This window comes from Hemibagrus wyckioides, linkage group LG01, assembly GCF_019097595.1.
Source record: "Hemibagrus wyckioides isolate EC202008001 linkage group LG01, SWU_Hwy_1.0, whole genome shotgun sequence".
Lineage (NCBI taxonomy): Eukaryota > Metazoa > Chordata > Actinopteri > Siluriformes > Bagridae > Hemibagrus > Hemibagrus wyckioides.
The window spans coordinates 21,673,750-21,692,702 of NC_080710.1; the positions used below are offsets into that span (position 1 = coordinate 21,673,750).

General features: G+C 40.2%; 1 protein-coding gene across 1 annotated transcript in view; it reads right to left on the reverse strand.

Annotated features, from left to right (window-relative positions):
• The window catches only part of lars2 (leucyl-tRNA synthetase 2, mitochondrial), a 52,538-nt gene that overhangs the window by 24,844 nt on the left and 8,741 nt on the right, over positions 1-18,953 (reverse strand). The window contains exons 4-12 of the mRNA XM_058388139.1: positions 16,122-16,213; positions 15,553-15,613; positions 14,576-14,665; positions 13,334-13,477; positions 5,330-5,437; positions 4,590-4,749; positions 3,126-3,230; positions 1,506-1,621; positions 410-693 (exon numbers count right to left, since the gene is read on the reverse strand). Coding sequence (XP_058244122.1) covers positions 410-693; positions 1,506-1,621; positions 3,126-3,230; positions 4,590-4,749; positions 5,330-5,437; positions 13,334-13,477; positions 14,576-14,665; positions 15,553-15,613; positions 16,122-16,213 — 1,160 coding nt within the window. The remainder of the gene's footprint in view (positions 1-409; positions 694-1,505; positions 1,622-3,125; positions 3,231-4,589; positions 4,750-5,329; positions 5,438-13,333; positions 13,478-14,575; positions 14,666-15,552; positions 15,614-16,121; positions 16,214-18,953) is intronic.

Here is an 18,953-nt window from a genome sequence, read left to right on the forward strand (position 1 = left end):
GATTGGCATTTAGCCCAAAAGAAGACATTTTCAAAAATTCTAGCATTACAAAAGTTCTGAAACTTATTGCATAACCGTGTTTTATGGTCCAAAACTCAGACTCAAACCAGCCTAACCTCAGGAAGCATCATATCTCCAGAAACCCTTATAGACTTTGTGACTCAGCTCTGACAGCACCTATAGTCTCAAGAAGAAGGTCAGTAATGGTAAAGTAATACAATACAACTTTTCAGTTTCTCAGTCCAATCTTGTAACCACACACCTTGCTAAATTGCCAGTCAGTTTCTACAAACACATCTATACAAGACTCTGAAGCAAACAGAGAGACTTTGCAGTGTAATTTCCTGGCACACATAGCTTTAGGAATTAAAGTATGGATATAGTGAGACTTACAGGAGTGAAATTTTACCTGGGACAAGAGCAGTTGACCCATTCCTGGGCAGACTGCAAGGGCGAAGCCCCTTTCCCTGTAAGCGAAGCCAGTTTAGGTAGCATGACTGGTAGCTCCTCCATAGGAACAGGCACAGGACCACAAGAGCTGCAATGCACTATGGGTATGGGTGTACCCCAGTATCGTTGCCTTGAGATCAACCAGTCCCTCAGCTTTGAACTCGTGAGATAACCACCCACTTTTCTTTCCTGGGCCTTCTGGGTAATTGAGTTGAAGGCCTCCTCTCGGGTCTGACCTGTGAACTACAACACTGATAATAATTATGAATGATAAAATTATAATTACAGTTGTTTACTCGATGTTGAAATTGTGATTATTCACCAAAAAATATGTTTTAATAATTTTTTAAAAATTATATTATTTTATACCACACTTTCCTTTATACCCTGTATTTTGTATTAGTTTATAGGGAATTATAAACTAATACAAAATACAGGGTATAAAGGAAATCTTTATATTAAATAATCTGTATATTATTGCTAAATAATACACAATCAATGAACCAATCATTGTATCAATAATAATAATAATAATAATAATAATAACAAACGAAATCTATCAAGCTATACAGTTGAAACAAGAATTTGAAGCATGTGGATGCTCATATCTATCACAGTCAATTTTTTTCATTTATCAAGGATTCTAAAAATAGGATTAATTGGCAGCTCTAATTAATACGCTCTTTATGCATGTTTGAGGTTGTTGGATATGAATCTGGTGCTGCAGCAGTGTTAAAAAGAAATTCTAGGCTTTGTCAAACACTGCCTTTATTTCTTCTCCACAGCAAATGAAATCTGCCTCCAAGGCTTTTATGTAAGTAACAAGAAAACATGACACTAACTGTGACAAGCATTTCACCACATGCCCATTGTAACTGGCATGTTATGAAGAATGAAATAGTCCGTTTCTAACCACCCCCCTTTCTCATCTCTCAAGAACCACATCTAGTTACCAACTGTGTCATTTCGAATATTTCAGGCTAGGAAGGGAAAGGAGTCTGAAGTGAAGGAGCGAGTCAGTAGCTGGCTTGTTTTAGGAAGTGAGGAGTGTGTACCTCAACAGAGTTGATTAGAGTTTGACTTCCATCTCCTTCAGTCTTCACTACTGATTCCCATCTCACACCAAGCTCCTGCGCCACACACACATCCTCCTCACTGCTGTCAGGGATCCCTGCCACACACAGACAGATTTTAATGGTGTTATTTGAATCAGCATATTACATCAAAGCACAATGATCCATATTATAATCATTCATACTCACACCCTCACTCCCTCTCTCTCTCTCTCTCTCTCTCTCTCTCACACACATCCTCACATTCACTCTCTCTCAAACTCCCCTTTCATGCTCATTCTCACAGTGCCTCATTTATTCTCACTCACTAATGTACACTCTCTTGCTCACTTTACTCTTTGAGCTGGTTACTCCCTCACTCCTTTACTCACAGACACACTCCCTCAGTGTTTCACTCACAAGCTTACTAGAAGTCATAGACTCACTCCTTCAAACACAGACTCACTCCTTCAAACACAGACTCACTCCTTCAAACACAGACTCACTCCTTCAAACACAGACTCACTCCCCCACTCAGATACATTCGCTCACTCACAGACTCACTCTCCCACTCGCAGACTTACTCCCCCACTCAGATACATTCGCTCACTCACAGACTCACTCTCCCACTCGCAGACTTACTCCCCCACTCAGATACATTCGCTCACTCACAGACTCACTCTCCCACTCGCAGACTTACTCCCCCACTCAGATACATTCGCTCACTCACAGACTCACTCTCCCACTCGCAGACTTACTCCCCCACTCAGATACATTCGCTCACTCACAGACTCACTCCCTCACTAACAGACTCATTCCCTAAAACTCAGACTCACTCCCTCATTCACAGTTTCATACACAGACTCATTCACTCACTCACAGACTTATTCCCTAAAACTCAGACTCACTCTCTCACTCACAGGCTCACTCCTTCAAGCACAGACTCACTCCTTATAACACAGATTCACTCCCTCACCATTTCACTCGGACTCACTAACAGACTCATCCCCTCACTCACAGACTCACTCCTTCAAGCGCAGACTCACTCCTTAAAACTCAGACTCACTCCCTCACTCACAGACTCACTCCCTCACTCACAGTCTCACTCCCTCACTCACAGACTTACTCCTTAAAACTCAGACTCACTCCCTCACTCACAGACTCACTCCCTCACTCACAGTCTCACTCCCTCACTCACAGACTTACTCCTTAAAACACAGACTTGCTCCCTCACTCTCAGACTCATTTTTCAAACAGACTCATTTGCTCAATCACAGACTCACTCCCTCACTCAGACTCACTCCTTCACTCACAGACTCACTCTTTCATACATAGACTCACGCACAAATTTAATCTCTCAGTGGCTCACACACTCACTCCTTCACACAGGCTCACTCATTTATGCTTACTCACCCAACTACCCATTCACTCTTTCACGCTCACTCACTCAAGATTCTACACAGTGGAGATTTTGTAAGAAGCTCCTGAGTGAGACCAGCAGGATTCAGGTGCTTGACTATACACAGCATGCTCCGTGTAATTTCTATCACACACAGCCACAGCAGGGAAGACTACAGACACTCTGTTAAGAAGAAGACATGTCTAACACATGTGAATGCTCACCTATCACAGTGTCGAGATGTCCCAGAAACTCAGTCTTAGCAGAGACGACAACTGGAACCTCACGTCCGGTGAACTTGTTAAGTGCAGTGACCTCACTGAGTGAGTCTGTGGGTCAGAGGTCAGCATATGAGAACTAATAGTGAAGTGTGTGTGTGTTCTCCTCACTGCTAATTAGCTATGAGCTCTCCACAGAGGAAGCAGTTCCACAAGGGACTTCCAATTATAACACATCCAGGTGGGTACAATGAAGAAACACGTTTTAACAAACATCAGAGCCAAAAACACAAAAAACAAATACATTTGTTTTTATTCGCAGGGGTGAGTTTCAGCTAGAGTGCTAATATTATCCAGTTTTAAAAAGCAGGAGAACAAAATACACTGGAAAAAAAGGTAATAACCAGACTTTATTAGTTTTGCTCTCTACCCTACATTTTAACCAGTTAGCTAGCTTTAGTATGCTAGCTAAATCCATAAAGCCCAGGAGATGCTCAGGGCTTTGGAAAAAGCTTTGATATTTAGTGCATGCTGTGCACTGTGAGACTACAGCGGAGCAACGCTTCCCCCTTCAAACTACATGCTATTGTTATAAATAGTTTGGAACTAAACCTTTGGTGTCATTAATATTCAGGCATATTTCTCAGCATGCGTTGTGTGGTTTGGGACACAGCATAGGATTCTATTTAAATGTCTTTACTCACAGTGGTGAGATATTATTCAGCACAAATGATGGAAGAGTCCCTCTACAAGCACTTTATGTACCTTTCTTCACCAAAATCATATACATCAGCAAAATACACCTTGAAATGATGGTTCTAGTGTGTGTTTTATAGCACAGGAAGTTAGTGCCTGTTTTTATGGTTCCAGTACATGCATACTGAGCGAGTGCATACGGACTCTGACATTAAACAGAAAGAAAGCTGTATCTTTACAAGGGCCACTATAGTGCTCTCATTAGAAATAATAACAGTTATTTAATTTTATACAATGAAACACCTACAGCTAAAAAAAATCAATTGGTAACTAAAGAACACAAACCATTAAAATATTAAAGACTAGTTTGATTTGTGAAAATCTGTTGCTATGGCTCGTTCTACCCTGCTGATACACAACAATGGCTTAAAACAGCATGATAAATTTAATCACGCTTATTTATCACATGTATACAGAACATTATTTTTCTACATAATTATTGTACTTTGTGTGTTATAATTATTTATTATATCAGGCTATTATTTCAGGTTGTTCATTAAATGCTTGCACATGCCTCCTTGTTAGGAATGAAGCACAGAAGTAGCATGCTGCATGGTAATGTGTGACCAGTGTTGGTACAACTGCACAATACAGGCACATAACACAATAATTCTATGCACACAAAATACATCTTTATGCTAGGAACATCTGATAAAATGGCCCAACAACAGAAAAAGGTAGATGTGTGTGTGTGTGTGTGTGTGTGTGTCTTACTTCTTCCAGGCTGAAGTGCTTTGTGCAGGGCAGGTCCCACTGGACTGGAGCCGTGCAAAAGTCGATGAGAAGGCAGGATGGAGACAAACGCTGCTCCAAACACAGCTTCAGGGGAAGCCGTGTAAGCAGCCAGCACCTCGCCTGTGTCTTTGCCATCCAACTGAGAGAGAGAGCGAGAGAGAGAGTGAGAGAGAGAGAGAGAGAGATAGGCTGGCATCATTGTTTGCCAGGATTATGTGACAAAATTTCGGCATCAATTTCAAGTAATATAAGTTAAAAATTTAATTCTGATTAATGTCAATACAGTGTTTAAGAATTCCGTCTCTCATAAAGTACATCACTTATACACGAAAGCTCTTTGAGAGATGCCACGACAATCCCAGAAATCTCATCTGTCTTTACCCACCCATCTACACACACACACACACACACACACACACACACACACAACTTGCTCAACCCTTTGGAAATGAAATTAATGATTTAATAAGCAAGGCCACTGCTAACTGAACATATTTCCTCTCATAACAAGAGAGAGAAAGATCAGCGCACACAGCCTTGAGCTGAAGCTGACACAAAGTGTAATAAAACACACAAAACGCAATAAAATGTTCAGATATCATGATGCAAATTCATGGGCACAAAGACATTTAAGTGCAGAGTGGAAAAAAGATGAATACAAGGCAAGCAGGAAAAAAAAAGAAAGGCTATTTTCAAATCAGGAGAAAGAGCAGACTCACCTTCAGCACGTGGTCGAAATAGCAGCCTGAGCATTCCCCAATCCAGTTGGCCTGCATCGCTTTCACACCATACCACTCCGGGAGATCCGCCAAGGCATCCAGGAGAGGCTGCAAGATAAGCCATGGCAATATACATGCAGCTTTAGAGAAAAATAAAAAGCACCCTGGTGCTTAAATGGAACTTGAAGGGCTCAGTTAACCTCAGTTAACGCTCATGGCTCTGTATCAGAATGCGTGATGTGTTAATGGTACAGTTTTATTTATAAGTTTATAACTTTCAATATCACTTGTTTTAATTAAAATGGAGTTAAAATAACTGACATTATAGTATAATGAAGTGAAGAAAAAGTTCTTGAAACCTTGTATTCCAGTCTACAAACTAAAATAATGCGCTAAATAACACACAAGCGCACATACAAGCGCACACACACACAAGCACACATGCACACACTCTTAAAGTAAAGACAAAGAGGAATGCACCATCCCACAATCCCCCACCTCTGACCTAAATGAAAGAAAAGACTCCCAGAAGAAGCGGCGGGGACGGCGAGTTGGGAGGAAGTGAACGTTGGCACAGGTGAATAACAAAAAGGGAGCTATGCATAATAACGATCATGGAGGCCAAGTGGCTCAGCTGGGCTGAAAGGCAGTGAAAAGAGAGGATATGAGCAGTCGCTGCTGCCTGTTGTGATATCTCTCTCCTCTCTGTCACTCTCCATTAGCACAACGGGCCCTGAGGGGCTCGGTTCCCTAGAGGAAAGGCAAATACAAAATAATTGTTCAGACCCTACCGCTGCTCCTGGCTTCGCCTTTCTCTCATTAATGGAGACAGCGTGCACTCCCACAGGAGCGAGAAGAGGGTCAGGTGTCTGGTCTTAGTGGGAAAGCGGCTTATCATTTTTGCCATTTTCCTCAAGAAGATGGTACTTCAAAGCTCTTGTAGGACACTCAAGACACACTTGTCTCTGTTGTGAACATTTTATACTGTTCATGCTCAAGTCTTAACTCCTCAGAATTAATTAGTGGTAGTGATTATGGGTTGGAGATAAGGCAAAAATATCAATACTTGATATATCATGATAGATCTCGAGACCACCCTGAGACATGAGGTGAAAACACACAGAAATACCCATTATTGATTGTCACTTATAATTTAGTGTAGCGAACCTTTGTCAAGAACTGATAAAATGAAACTATTTCAAAACTATAATACATTACACAAAGAAAAAAGTCTGCACATCGGCATTGGAAACAAATTAAGCCAGCCTTAAACCCTGAGGCACAATCTTGATCTACGTCCTGCTCTAAATGTAATACATCCACATTTTCTAATAGAAAGGTTTCAATTGATAAATCCACACATTTGAAAAATTAACCATCTCTATGGAAATGCACAATCCTATCAAGCACTATAGGAAGGAAGTGAATGGAATCGCAGGGCAGCAGGGGTTCATCTAGGGATGTCAGATGGAGGAGAAGTGTACATCTCTTAGTCTATCAGTGCACAATGAACAGTGAAACCGTGCCCTCTCTACTGCATCTCTAGCAAATGTGTAATTACTACAGCCGATAATTTCAATACATTTATCCTGTACTGAGAAAACAACAAATACCCTTATCTCAAAATTCACTTACTCTGGACTTTTGGTGCAATTTCTTGGCTAATGTTTATGTGAAATGATTTTTTTTTTCATAGAGCACCTTTACAAATTCCTCAAAGGCAATTGAAATAAATAAGAACTCTTAACTCTGTGCTTCCACCTTTCAGAGAGGGTATTACTTTTTTTTTTTTTTTTTTTAGAAGAACGAATATGTGCTCCTGGGCTGTTGATACAGACACTCATGTGCTTTTCATTCTACACAGATACCAAAAAAACCTATTAGAACAGACATTTCTGCCTCATTCTTAAACTCGCATAGTAATACTTGTGACCTTGAATTGGTGCTTCACATATTTTAAATGTTTATTGATGGAATTCAACAACTGCTCTACCATTATCGAGTACTGTCCTCATGCACAAGTTCTTACTGCAGCTTACACAGTTCACGAATATTCCTTACACACAGAGCTTGTTGTACAGCGTTTCCTGTACACTTTATTTACTAAATACACACTGTGCGTCTCAGCTACCAGTCCTCCTATCTGTGAAAGTCTTCTGTTAAATGCAGCCTGGAGGCAGGCACAATTCATTCCTAATCTGTTTGTGATGACGACAAACAGTGATGACAAAACACACTTGTCTTGACTTGACTGGGTTCCGGTTCGGAATACTACTCGGGATACTTTTAAATAAAGATGTTTAAAAGAAGACTGAGAAAACTGTTTACTGTACTGCTGAAATAGAAAAATAGAAATAGCCTTTATTTGTCAAATATACATTACAGCACAGTGAAATTCTTTCTTCACGTATCCCATCCTTGGAGGTTGGGGTCAGAGCGTGGGGTCAGAGCGTGGGGTCAGAGCGCAGGGACAGCCATGATGCAGCACCCCTGGAGCAGAGAAGGTTAAGGGCCTTGCTCAAGGGCTCAACAGTGTCAACTTGGCGGGCTTGTGGCTCTGGGAGAGCTGGATTAATCCATCGATTCTGAGGCGTGTAAAACTGACAATATAATAGTATAAAACCTCACTTACCAACATACACATCAGTGCTTTGTTTTATTTCATTTAAATCTATATGTTCTTATTGCGCCCATGTGTGTGTGTCTCTCTGATAGTATACACAGAGATACACAATAAATTTGTTTCAATAATGAGTGCTCAGACAATTAAGCGAGTAATGATACTTCCCTTACGCTGCAAACTATACTTACTCTGTCACTCTCTCTCACACACGCGCTCACACACACACACACACACACAGTGCAAATGAGAGAATCTGTGAAAATCACAGGAACAAACTGGCCCACCTTGATATGCCAAACATCTGACAATGAGACAACAGAGAAAAACATCCACATAAGGCAGACACACTTCTAGTGTTTGGAAAATAAAAACAGGCCCAGAAAATATGTCCTACATATGTCTCACGAAAAAAACAACCCAAAACAAGACATCAGTCTACTCTAATATGCTGACAGCTAGAGTCAGTTTTATTAAGAGTTTTATTCTAATGGCACTCCTACACTATGAAAAGTTTACCATCTGCGCACATGGAAGACAGTCCAAGCAATCCTCCAAGCAATGCTGAAAGGAACGGACCTCCCCAAGATCGATTTATAGTTGCACTGGGCTCATTTCCTCAATGTTAATAAGATGCCAATTATTAACAATACCCAACATTAATCAAAAGCTGACTGTTAAGTTGACAGCAGAAGCTGTTTGAAAGGTAGGTTCATACAGATGACTCCTTTGTTGTCATTCTCTTCGATATATGTGATATAACATGATCTAATAAATTATTAATACTTTATATTAAAAGGAAATCTAAAACTGCTCCAAGTCTAAAAAATGGGCAGCATTTACGGTAGACCAAAGACAGCAATGGAAAATAAATAAAAGCCATTTCAAAAGTGATTTAGATTTTCAGGCCCAAAATGATCTTCTGTTGCAGGTTGGGACGTTAATGTAATTCAGACACTTTTATAGTGAAAGCACTGGCACCACTCATCAACAAAGGACCCTAGCTGCGATTGATGGAATCCCATGCTCATATCTACATGCTGAGGACATCCTGTTACACATGCAATCAGGGAGCAAGACCCAGTCAAATCAGCTGGCTGCTGTGCAGGCGCTTTCAGATGGAAAGATCTGCAGCTGAGAGGGACAGGGTCAATTTGACACAGCGCAAAAAAAGAAGGCAAATGTATAGACCTCATAAGCAATACAACTCAAAGAGCGCCGCTTGAAAGAAAGATGACCTGCATGAGTCGCGGTTCTGAATGTGATTGCAGGAACAAGTACTGATTGGCACTATAAACTCCACACTAGCCCACGTCCCCGTTATTCAGACAGGGCATGGTCATTTCAGTTCAGTGAAGAAGCAGAGACCGTGCAAGTACTTCTGGAGAAACACTGCGATTGAGGAAACACAAATGGATTTTACACATCCAACACACCAGAAAGCAATACGTCCCAAGGTATACAGGTTAGCGGAAGGTTACTATTTAATGGTTAATGCGCTGGATTTTATTTTATTACTCTAAGCACAAAAGCTTTCATTTTTCAAGCAATCTTCTTTCAATAGGAAAGCAAAAAATAAGTCTTCATAGAGTTCATGCTCTTAGCTCTTACATGTAATCAAAATAACATCTAACATATTCCGCAGGCTATAGCAAGGAAACCAACAACAGCAACTACTACACATTCAATTAGTTGCATTCGCGTTACATTTTATTTAGATTTTAAATTTATCTTACACACCTATATGCCATGCCATGAATAATTCTGTAGAGGTTCTGTAGAAGACTTTTCAGCAGGGATTTTATTAGTCAGTAGGTTAAAAAAAGTTACCCAGAATTTTATAAAGGTAGGATTTTTCCTTCCGGCTTCAGCTATCTTGAGAAATCCCCACACCTGATGCTCAAACAGAAGCTCAAAAAAAAAAAGGTAAACCCTCGAGAGCTGCTCACCCAGACATGACTGTTTGGACAGGAACAGAAATGGGCTTTTCAAGGTTTTAGAGTTCTCAATCATTGCAATGAGGCCAAAACAGGAATGTCAGATACCAACGTTATATTTTAATCCAAAAAGCAAGTAACACAGAGCTTATCTATCTGTCTGTCCATCTGTCTATTTAGAATAACAGACATAAAATGAGATCTTGTCATGCTTTTTATGCCAAGGAGAAAAACTATGCCCACAGCTCCAGCTTTAATGTTCAACAGAGAAACCACTTCATAAAAAGGTGACATTAGTAGCAATGCAGCATAAGTCCATTTCCTCATTTAAAATTGGCAAAGGATGGATACGGTCAATTAAGATGTGTGAAACTGGCTGTTTGACCACTGAGAAACAAAAATCACACCAAGGATATGTTCCAAATTGGCACTCCAACTTCTTAAAAGGCATAACAGGAACACAGAGCTATAACACGACAGATCTTTAGAACAGCCAGATCTCAGGCCAACAGGATGCTTCACATGAATCCCTAAGCACCCGTGTTTCCATTTTTTAGTGCAAATCACAGTACACTACATCATTATAATCTGCCCTAAACTCCAGGCTATAGGAGCTGAAACTGCAGTAAAAGCAGAACAAATTCCAGACAAGGTTTAAACATGACCTTGTTATATGATTGAGGGCAATTGTAAATATAGTCAGGTTATAAAAGCAAAAAAATAAAACAACCCTCCACACCACCAAACCACTATCCACTACATCTGTGCATGTAACAGCGGAGGTGGAATTACCATAGACATGAATTTCAACATTATTCCTGTTCTGAAAAAAGAACCAAAAAAAGTGTCTCACACTTGAAATTTACAGTAGAAGTCTTAAGGAGACTTCAGGGCAACCCTGAATGGTTGTCAAATATGTCTCTTTAGAAATTACAGAATACAATCATGAATGTTTCAATCAAATGTGTTTATGAATTACGTCCTAAATTTGAATACAACTACATGAGAACAGATTAAGCAAACAGTGAACCACTAGCTGGATGACATGGAATTATTCTTAAATTTGCTGTATGTGTGTACAAAACCTCTACAAAATGGGGGAAACAAATGTTGCATTCTGCTCATGCTTCTGAGTGTGTGTAAATTTATACATAAGACGACCAACTAATGTAAAGCTTGACCTTATAAAATCATTTAATGTACATGGAGTACTGCATGCTTATATATGGAATATACCATCAAGTTCAAATTGCTTATTTATTTATTTTACATTTAGCAGACACCTTTATCCGGAGTGATGTGATTCAGAGTCTCTATAATCCTCACATCCTCCAGCTAGTTCACCAGGATGGGGATTTAGAATACTATATTGGCATAAATTGAGGAATATACACTATATTGCCAAAAGTATTCGCTCACCCATCCAAATAATCACTTCCATGGCCACAGGTGTATAAAATCAAGCACCTAGGCATGCAGACTGTTTTTACAAACATTTGTGAAAGAATGGGTCGCTCTCAGGAGCTCAGTGAATTCCAGCGTGGAACTGTGATAGGATGCCACCTGTGCAACAAATCCAGTCGTGAAATTTCCTCGCTCCTAAATATTCCACAGTCAACTGTCAGCTGTATTCTAAGAACGTGGAAGTGTTTGGGAACGACAGCAACTCAGCCACGAAGTGGTAGGCCACGTAAACTGATGGAGCGGGGTCAGCGGATGTCATATTGAACCCTATGGATTAGGAATGGGATGTCACTTAAGTTCATATGCGAGTCAAGGCAGGTGAGCGAATACTTTTGGCAATATAGTGTAAGTGACATCCCATTCCTAATCCATAGGGTTCAATATGACGTCGGTCCACCCTTTGCAGCTATAACAGCTTCAACTCTTCTGGGAAGGCTGTCCACAAGGTTTAGGAGTGTGTTTATGGGAATTTTTGACCATTCTTCCAGAAGCGCATTTGTGAGGTCACACACTGATGTTGGACGAGAAGGCCTGGCTCTCAGTCTCCGCTCTAATTCATCCCAAAGGTGTTCTATCAGGTTGAGGTCAGGACTCTGTGCAGGCCAGTCAAGTTCATCCACACCAGACTCTGTCATCCATGTCTTTATGGAGCTTACTTTGTGCACTGGTGCACAGTCATGTTGGAAGAGGAAGGGGCCAGCTCCAAACTGTTCCCACAAAGTTGGGAGCATGGAATTGTCCAAAATGTCTTGGTATGCTGAAGCATTCAGAGTTCCTTTCACTGGAACTAAGGGGCCAAGCCCAGCTCCTGAAAAACAACCCCACACCATAATCCCCCCTCCACCAAACTTTACACTTGGCACAATGCAGTCAGACAAGTACCGTTCTCCTGGCAACCGCCAAACCCAGACTCGTCCATCAGATTGCCAGATGGAGAAGCGCGATTCGTCACTCCAGAGAACGCGTCTCCACTGCTCTAGAGTCCAGTGGCGGCGTGCTTTACACCACTGCATCCGATGCTTTGCATTGCACTTGGTGATGTATGGCTTGGATGCAGCTGCTCGGCCATGGAAACCCATTCCATGAAGCTCTCTGCGCACTGTTCTTGAGCTAATCTGAAGGCCACATGAAGTTTGGAGGTCTGTAGCGATTGACTCTGCAGAAAGTTGGCGACCTCTTCGCACTATGCGCCTCAGCATCCGCTGACCCCGCTCCGTCAGTTTACGTGGCCTACCACTTCGTGGCTGAGTTGCTGTCGTTCCCAAACACTTCCACGTTCTTATAATACAGCTGACAGTTGACTGTGGAATATTTAGGAGCGAGGAAATTTCACGACTGGATTTGTTGCACAGGTGGCATCCTATCACAGTTCCACGCTGGAATTCACTGAGCTCCTGAGAGCGACCCATTCTTTCACAAATGTTTGTAAAAACAGTCTGCATGCCTAGGTGCTTGATTTTATACACCTGTGGCCATGGAAGTGATTGGAACACCTGATTCTGATTATTTGGATGGGTGAGCGAATACTTTTGGCAATATAGTGTATATGACAGACAAACAGACAGACAGAAAGAAAGAAAGAGACAGACAGACAGACAGAGAGAGAAAGAAAATTCACCCAAGAGTCTGGCTAAATGTGTCTAAACATTTGACTACCACTAAACTGGTAATAAGTAATCTGGACTATAAATCTCTTAGGGGAAAAAGTGAAAGAAAACAGTGACATGGCCAAGGACACTATGTTGTTTGACATATTTTAAACTTTATTTTAATGCTAATATGTGCCTTTAGTAAATATGTTTTTCTTATAGTATCGGGAAAAATTCATATCTGTGGTAATCATGTATACTGCAGACATATAAGCCTTAAATTTTGTTAAATGCAGGCTTCCTTAAAGCATTACAAATGTTCTGTACCTAGGCAGTGCTTTGATTTGAGTTGTTTTCCGAGGGCTTAAAGTGCCTGGGTTGTGTATTAACTCACCTTAGCATAGTTGGTAGTTTTGATAAACCACTGCCTGAGGAGCTTCTGCTCCACACGGGCACCAGACCGCCACGAGCAGCCGTTTTCATCCACCTGCTCATCAGCCAAGACTGTCTGATCCACCGGGTCCCAGTTCACCAGCGCCTACAGAGACACCCGCTTTGGTATTAATTATATTTCAGCGCTCTGTGAGCAAAAATCTGTGAGCTAACTAAAGACACTCTATGTGTATCTGTGCATTGATGTCTTGGGGGAATTGAAGTCATGTTGCCAGGCAGGAGAGCACAGCTTCCCACTCTTTCTCTGAGGTGGAAGTAACTAGAAGATATCATGTTTCCTGGCTCTGATTTCGGGTGTCAGTTACATTTCACGTCCACGTTTAATCTACATAATATATACCATCACATACAGTATGTATGTGATGGGAAAAGGACAATAAAGCCTACATGCATCGACTAATGCCGCGATGCTCCATACCACAACAGCACACTTTCTCCCAGAGGTCTATGTGAACCTCACACCACGGATGGACAGAATCACAGGAAATCTTGTTTGAGGACATACAAAAAAAACCTCAGTGTTTATTTTTCAGACAATAGTCCCTTATGTTCTAGTAAGTAGGTTGTGTCCAATGTTCCCACCACATTCTCTTAAATGTGTAAACAACACACTATGTCTCGGAGGATAGAAAGTCCCACTTTCACCATGAGTCCCACTCTCACACTCCTAGCAATGTACACACTATTACTTAGACAAACTTCAATATATAATAAAATTGAATACATAATTCCCTTCATTCCATATATAAAAATATTTACACTTCAGACAATTCTAATGTATTATCAAGTTTTACTTAAAATAGTCTGTTTTGGCTGAAAAAATAAAATTGGATTCATAAACAAGCAGTTTAAAAAGCCTCTAGGGTGAAGCTTCCTCATGAAGGGTCTTAAAAAGATGCCAATACTGAAAGAAGTTAGAATCACAGTATTTATTTTATTTTGTCTTTCCAAAATAGCAGAAAATAGTAAAAACCCTCTATGAGCCATGTGACCTAATTTAGACTGGTAGTGTATATGCCAACTTCCCTCTGTGGCATCTCTCTACTACTCCTACACATGTTTGTTGAAGGTTTTTTGTTTTTGTTTTGATTTATCCCCTAAAACTTATGCTTTAAGGTCTAAAGATTTAATACATCCAAGTTGGTAACACCTTGTATTAGGACAGACTTCTATCATATCTTACCTCCTTCTGATAGGCCAATCCTGCTTCATAAAGCTTGACGAACAAGTACTGCGTCCACTTGTAATAGTCAGGCAAGCAAGTAGTGACCTCCTGTCAACAAACTGGAATTAAAAACTGATTTCTGTGCAACTTTAATCACGTTTTTATTCAAACAATGAGGGCATGTGCAATCAATGTAACAGCACCAAGCAGGTAGATTATTCATATGATCTTGTAACCAGCTTACTTTATTATCTTATACCAGATTAAAGCTATCAGATTTTTAGATATTCTCATTATTAAAATAAGATATGCGGTGCATATGGACATAACCATAAAAAAAAGCACCTTTGAATCAAAATATACTATTTTGCAAAATTATACTATTTTTATTACTATGCAATCATAAATATTTTGGAATCAATATTAAGGTTTCTTAATCAACTGATCTGTTGTCAGCCCATATATTAACAGTACTTCTTTACTTGGTCAACGATTCACAAGCTACTGAATATTATCTTAAAATAGTACAATAGTATTTAATCCTTCAGTCTCCTCATGAGTGGGAAATGCAGTTAAACAAACAGCTTTGTCATTTGAAGTGACACTATGAAATCTGATTATAGACGGACTCATACAAACCAAGCATCAGATTAACAGATTATCTGCATTAAAAACACACATTACCCAAGTATTTTGTGCATGTAAACAATGAATGTCACTAAAATAAATATATTTTTCGACATGTGCAAGGTGTCAGCTCTGGAAGTTTGGGACATTATTTCGGTTAGGACTGGGAATACCAGCTGTCTGTTCACATGGTAACCAGTCACTTTCACAAACATGTGCCTCAGGAAGCATCATGGCAACATTAACTCGGAGCTTCGGAGTCAATAGTTGGGGTGATGAAATGATGCAAGCTTAGCAGACTGTACCGAAAGCAATGTGGCTCCTCACCTGTGGAGAAACACATACGTGTCAGATTTCTATCTACTCACCCTATCCCAATTAAAGCACAGCCCCAGGCTGTTCAGCTGCTCCCGCATGGACTGGATGTTACTGTAGGGAGAGTGAGAATGTAAAGTAAAGGTCAGGGACTGGCAAAGATCTCATGGCTTGATGTGTGGAGGTGGAGGATTCCTGATGGTACCTGAGTGTTTGTGTGTGTGTTATTATCAGCATTTTCAGCTTATACATAGATCATTTTTAACACACAACAGTCTAAGAGAATGACAAACAGTGAGAGTGTGTTCGTGTTCAAGAGAGAGAGAAAGAGAGAGAGAGAGAGAGAGAGAGAGAGAGAGAGAGAGAGAGAAAGAGAAAGATAGTGAGAAAAGGTCAGAGAACAGTGAATATTTCGATTATTACAGAGTAGCAATCAGCAGTAACACTGGGCTCTGTCTCATATTCGACCTCTTTCTATGTACATGAGCATACAAATACACACACGCACGCACAACACAAATATTATCAAAGCAAACAATGCCGCGCAAGCATCCATAGTATTGCAAACAGGATATTAAAAATACAAACAAAACAGATAAAAAGGGAGCGCATACACAGCTACCTCTTCGTCCAGTGTTCAGGGTCGAGGCCACGCTCGATGGCAGCATTCTCAGCAGGAAGGCCAAAAGCATCCCAGCCCATCGGGTTCAGAACCTGCCAGTAAGAATGAAATGGCACTTAAGAAAATCAAGCAAATTCAGATTATTTGCCCGTCAATGACACTGATCCAAGGCCAGGGTTTTACTGGTGCTAGAGATAAAAATTTGTCCAAAGGCAGAAGGTTCATCAAGGCCACAGTATATCCTGCTAATAAATCTGCAGCTTCACACCTTATTATTGTGTTATGGGGATTCAGAGGACTAACCTTCTGTATAATGAAATAAAGCCCTTATGAAAGGCATTCGTCTCTCAGACATGAAGTAATAGCGGAATATAGGAGTTATTTATTAGCAGCCAAGAGTCATGTGAAATAGTACTAGATCTTATACAGTGTACGGTGTACCAGTTCTTAGTTGAGGTAAAATTGTGATCTTTAGGAAGACGCACATTAAATCACAGAATTAACAAAAAGGGTGTGCAGTTTGGATGAGAACTGTCAGTGAGTCATAAACAATGCAAATGATTAATCATGTCACTTAAAAATATCTTTAATGTTTCATATTAATATAATATCATGTCATTAGTCTTATCCCTGCAATGATCAAATCTTATCCCATCCCCCTCCCCCGGCTCTCTGTCTCACTCTGTCCATTAGATAAAATGTCCTCCTCGAATACTGTTATAATTAAACATGGACATGAGAGTAAAGAGTCCTATTTTTAATCACGTTGATCCAGAGAGACTGAGAGATGCTGAAAAAAGAAAAAAAAAACAAAGTGTGCAAAAGGTAAGGAGAGAAGCAAAGAGAGATACACAGAGAGAGAGAGAGAGAGAGAGAGAGAGAGAGAGAGGAGACTTCGCCTCTGAAAGGTTTGCCACTTGTGCTGAAGCGGAGGAGAATCAGTATCCTTGGTAACTGCCTGCACCGCATTTGTTAAGCAAAGCTGTTCGCTATGAAGCCAAGAGGGTGCTAAAACTCCACTGTACCGAGAAGTATGAACGACAGGCAAACATGAAAAAATAACACAGCCTGAGCGTGCTAATTAGACTGGGGTGGAAATGGCAGAACCACCACAAGACAAAGTCATTAGGACAAACAAATTAACAACCTGTAGCAAACGTGCAGTCACATACTAACATTGTCTCACTTATTCTTCTTCTTATTATTATTATTATCATCATCATCTTAACATTAAATGAATGAAAAGAAGTGCAAAAAAATATATAAAAATTGTGTGAAAGTGGCATATAGCTTAACATTAAAAATCAAGATGTTGCCTTTTAATGCTGGAAATCATCCCTAAATTTCACTTATACACACACACACTCAATATGTGAAGCAGTGGTGTGACAGAAACATCTGTATTTTTTCCCTTGCTTTCTTGTAGCTACTTTCATCTTTTTGTTTGTCTTCTGCCTGACTTTAGTCTCCTTTACAGGGTGTGAAGGAGGGGTGCGAGTAGACAGAAACCAGCCAGTTGATTTTGTTCAGCCTGATATTCTTGCCTTATTATCTTATTGAAATAGACTTCCCTATCTTTGTGGTGTGGTGCAGGTCATAGCACATCATCTACAACTACTGAAACTAATGCAATTTCCAAGATAAGGGATCTCTAGATGCGGTTTATCCATCTGAACCCGCTGTAGTACCTCCAAAACAGTTCATTACTGATATGCTTCTGTCTTGTCCACTTTTCCTGCTGGCTCTATTAGTTGACTCACTCTCACATCAGGACTCAACATGAAGCATCAGGCTCACTGTCATGGGCCATGTGCCAAATGTTTGATCACACAGCAACAAAACACAACACCACCATGTTAATAGAAAGCAGCAGGAGAGGGTCTGCTAAGCCAGAAATGGAATCAGTTAAGCAGTCTCCTCATTATATTCTTTTGTATGTCTCTATTTTATAGAACACTCGGTAAAAAATAAATAAATAAATCAATCAATCAATCAATCTTACACCATCTGTTGCATAAGGAAAGACAAAATTAAATTAAAGATAAAAATGCCTGCGCTAGAATCAGAGTGAAAAGGCGTTCCGGTCTTGAAGTATAATTTCCATATCGGCTACTACTACTGGAACTTTTAATACATGCGATTGCAATGTAAATGTGTGTAAAGCAAATTGATTCTATGAGACAAGGCAAACAAGACAGCTGTGAATCACATGACCAGCAGTGTGTAACAGTTCCAGGTGACTGAACAGATTTAATGTCTACTAGCTTCAGAGTCTACTTCATCTTCAAACTCATTAAATATTTGTTACGTGCTTAGTGATTTAGCTGCTCATTTCTTGGCTGGTGCAGCATTTTCATTACTTCTGTGAGAAGTTAGTGGTTTTGTGCTGCACTGGCATCACGGGGACTTTGGTAGTACAGTTACAATCGTATTTAATGTGGGGGAAAATGTATAAACGGTAATGCTTTGGTGTTAGCTTCTCAAAACAAGAAGCAAGAGCTTCTTTTCTCGCTCTTAATAATCACCAACATTCAATGTTCTAATAATGAGAAATCCAGTGGAAGATTATCCAAGTGTCGAGAGCAACAAGCTCTACGCTCCAGAATGCAATGCAGCTGTATAATAGTTGTGCCGAGTTACTACATACTGGGCTCAGCTAATTAGTGAGCTATGAGATGATAAGTGTGATGGTGTTGATAGTGGGAAAGCTGAAACTGAGCTGTTTCATTATACAGATGAGGAAGTGGGTGAGCTGGACATACTATACTCTATCTTTAGGTAGAGACAAAGTGAAGGTTAAATTCCAGTAGCAACACAATTTGCAGGTTTGGA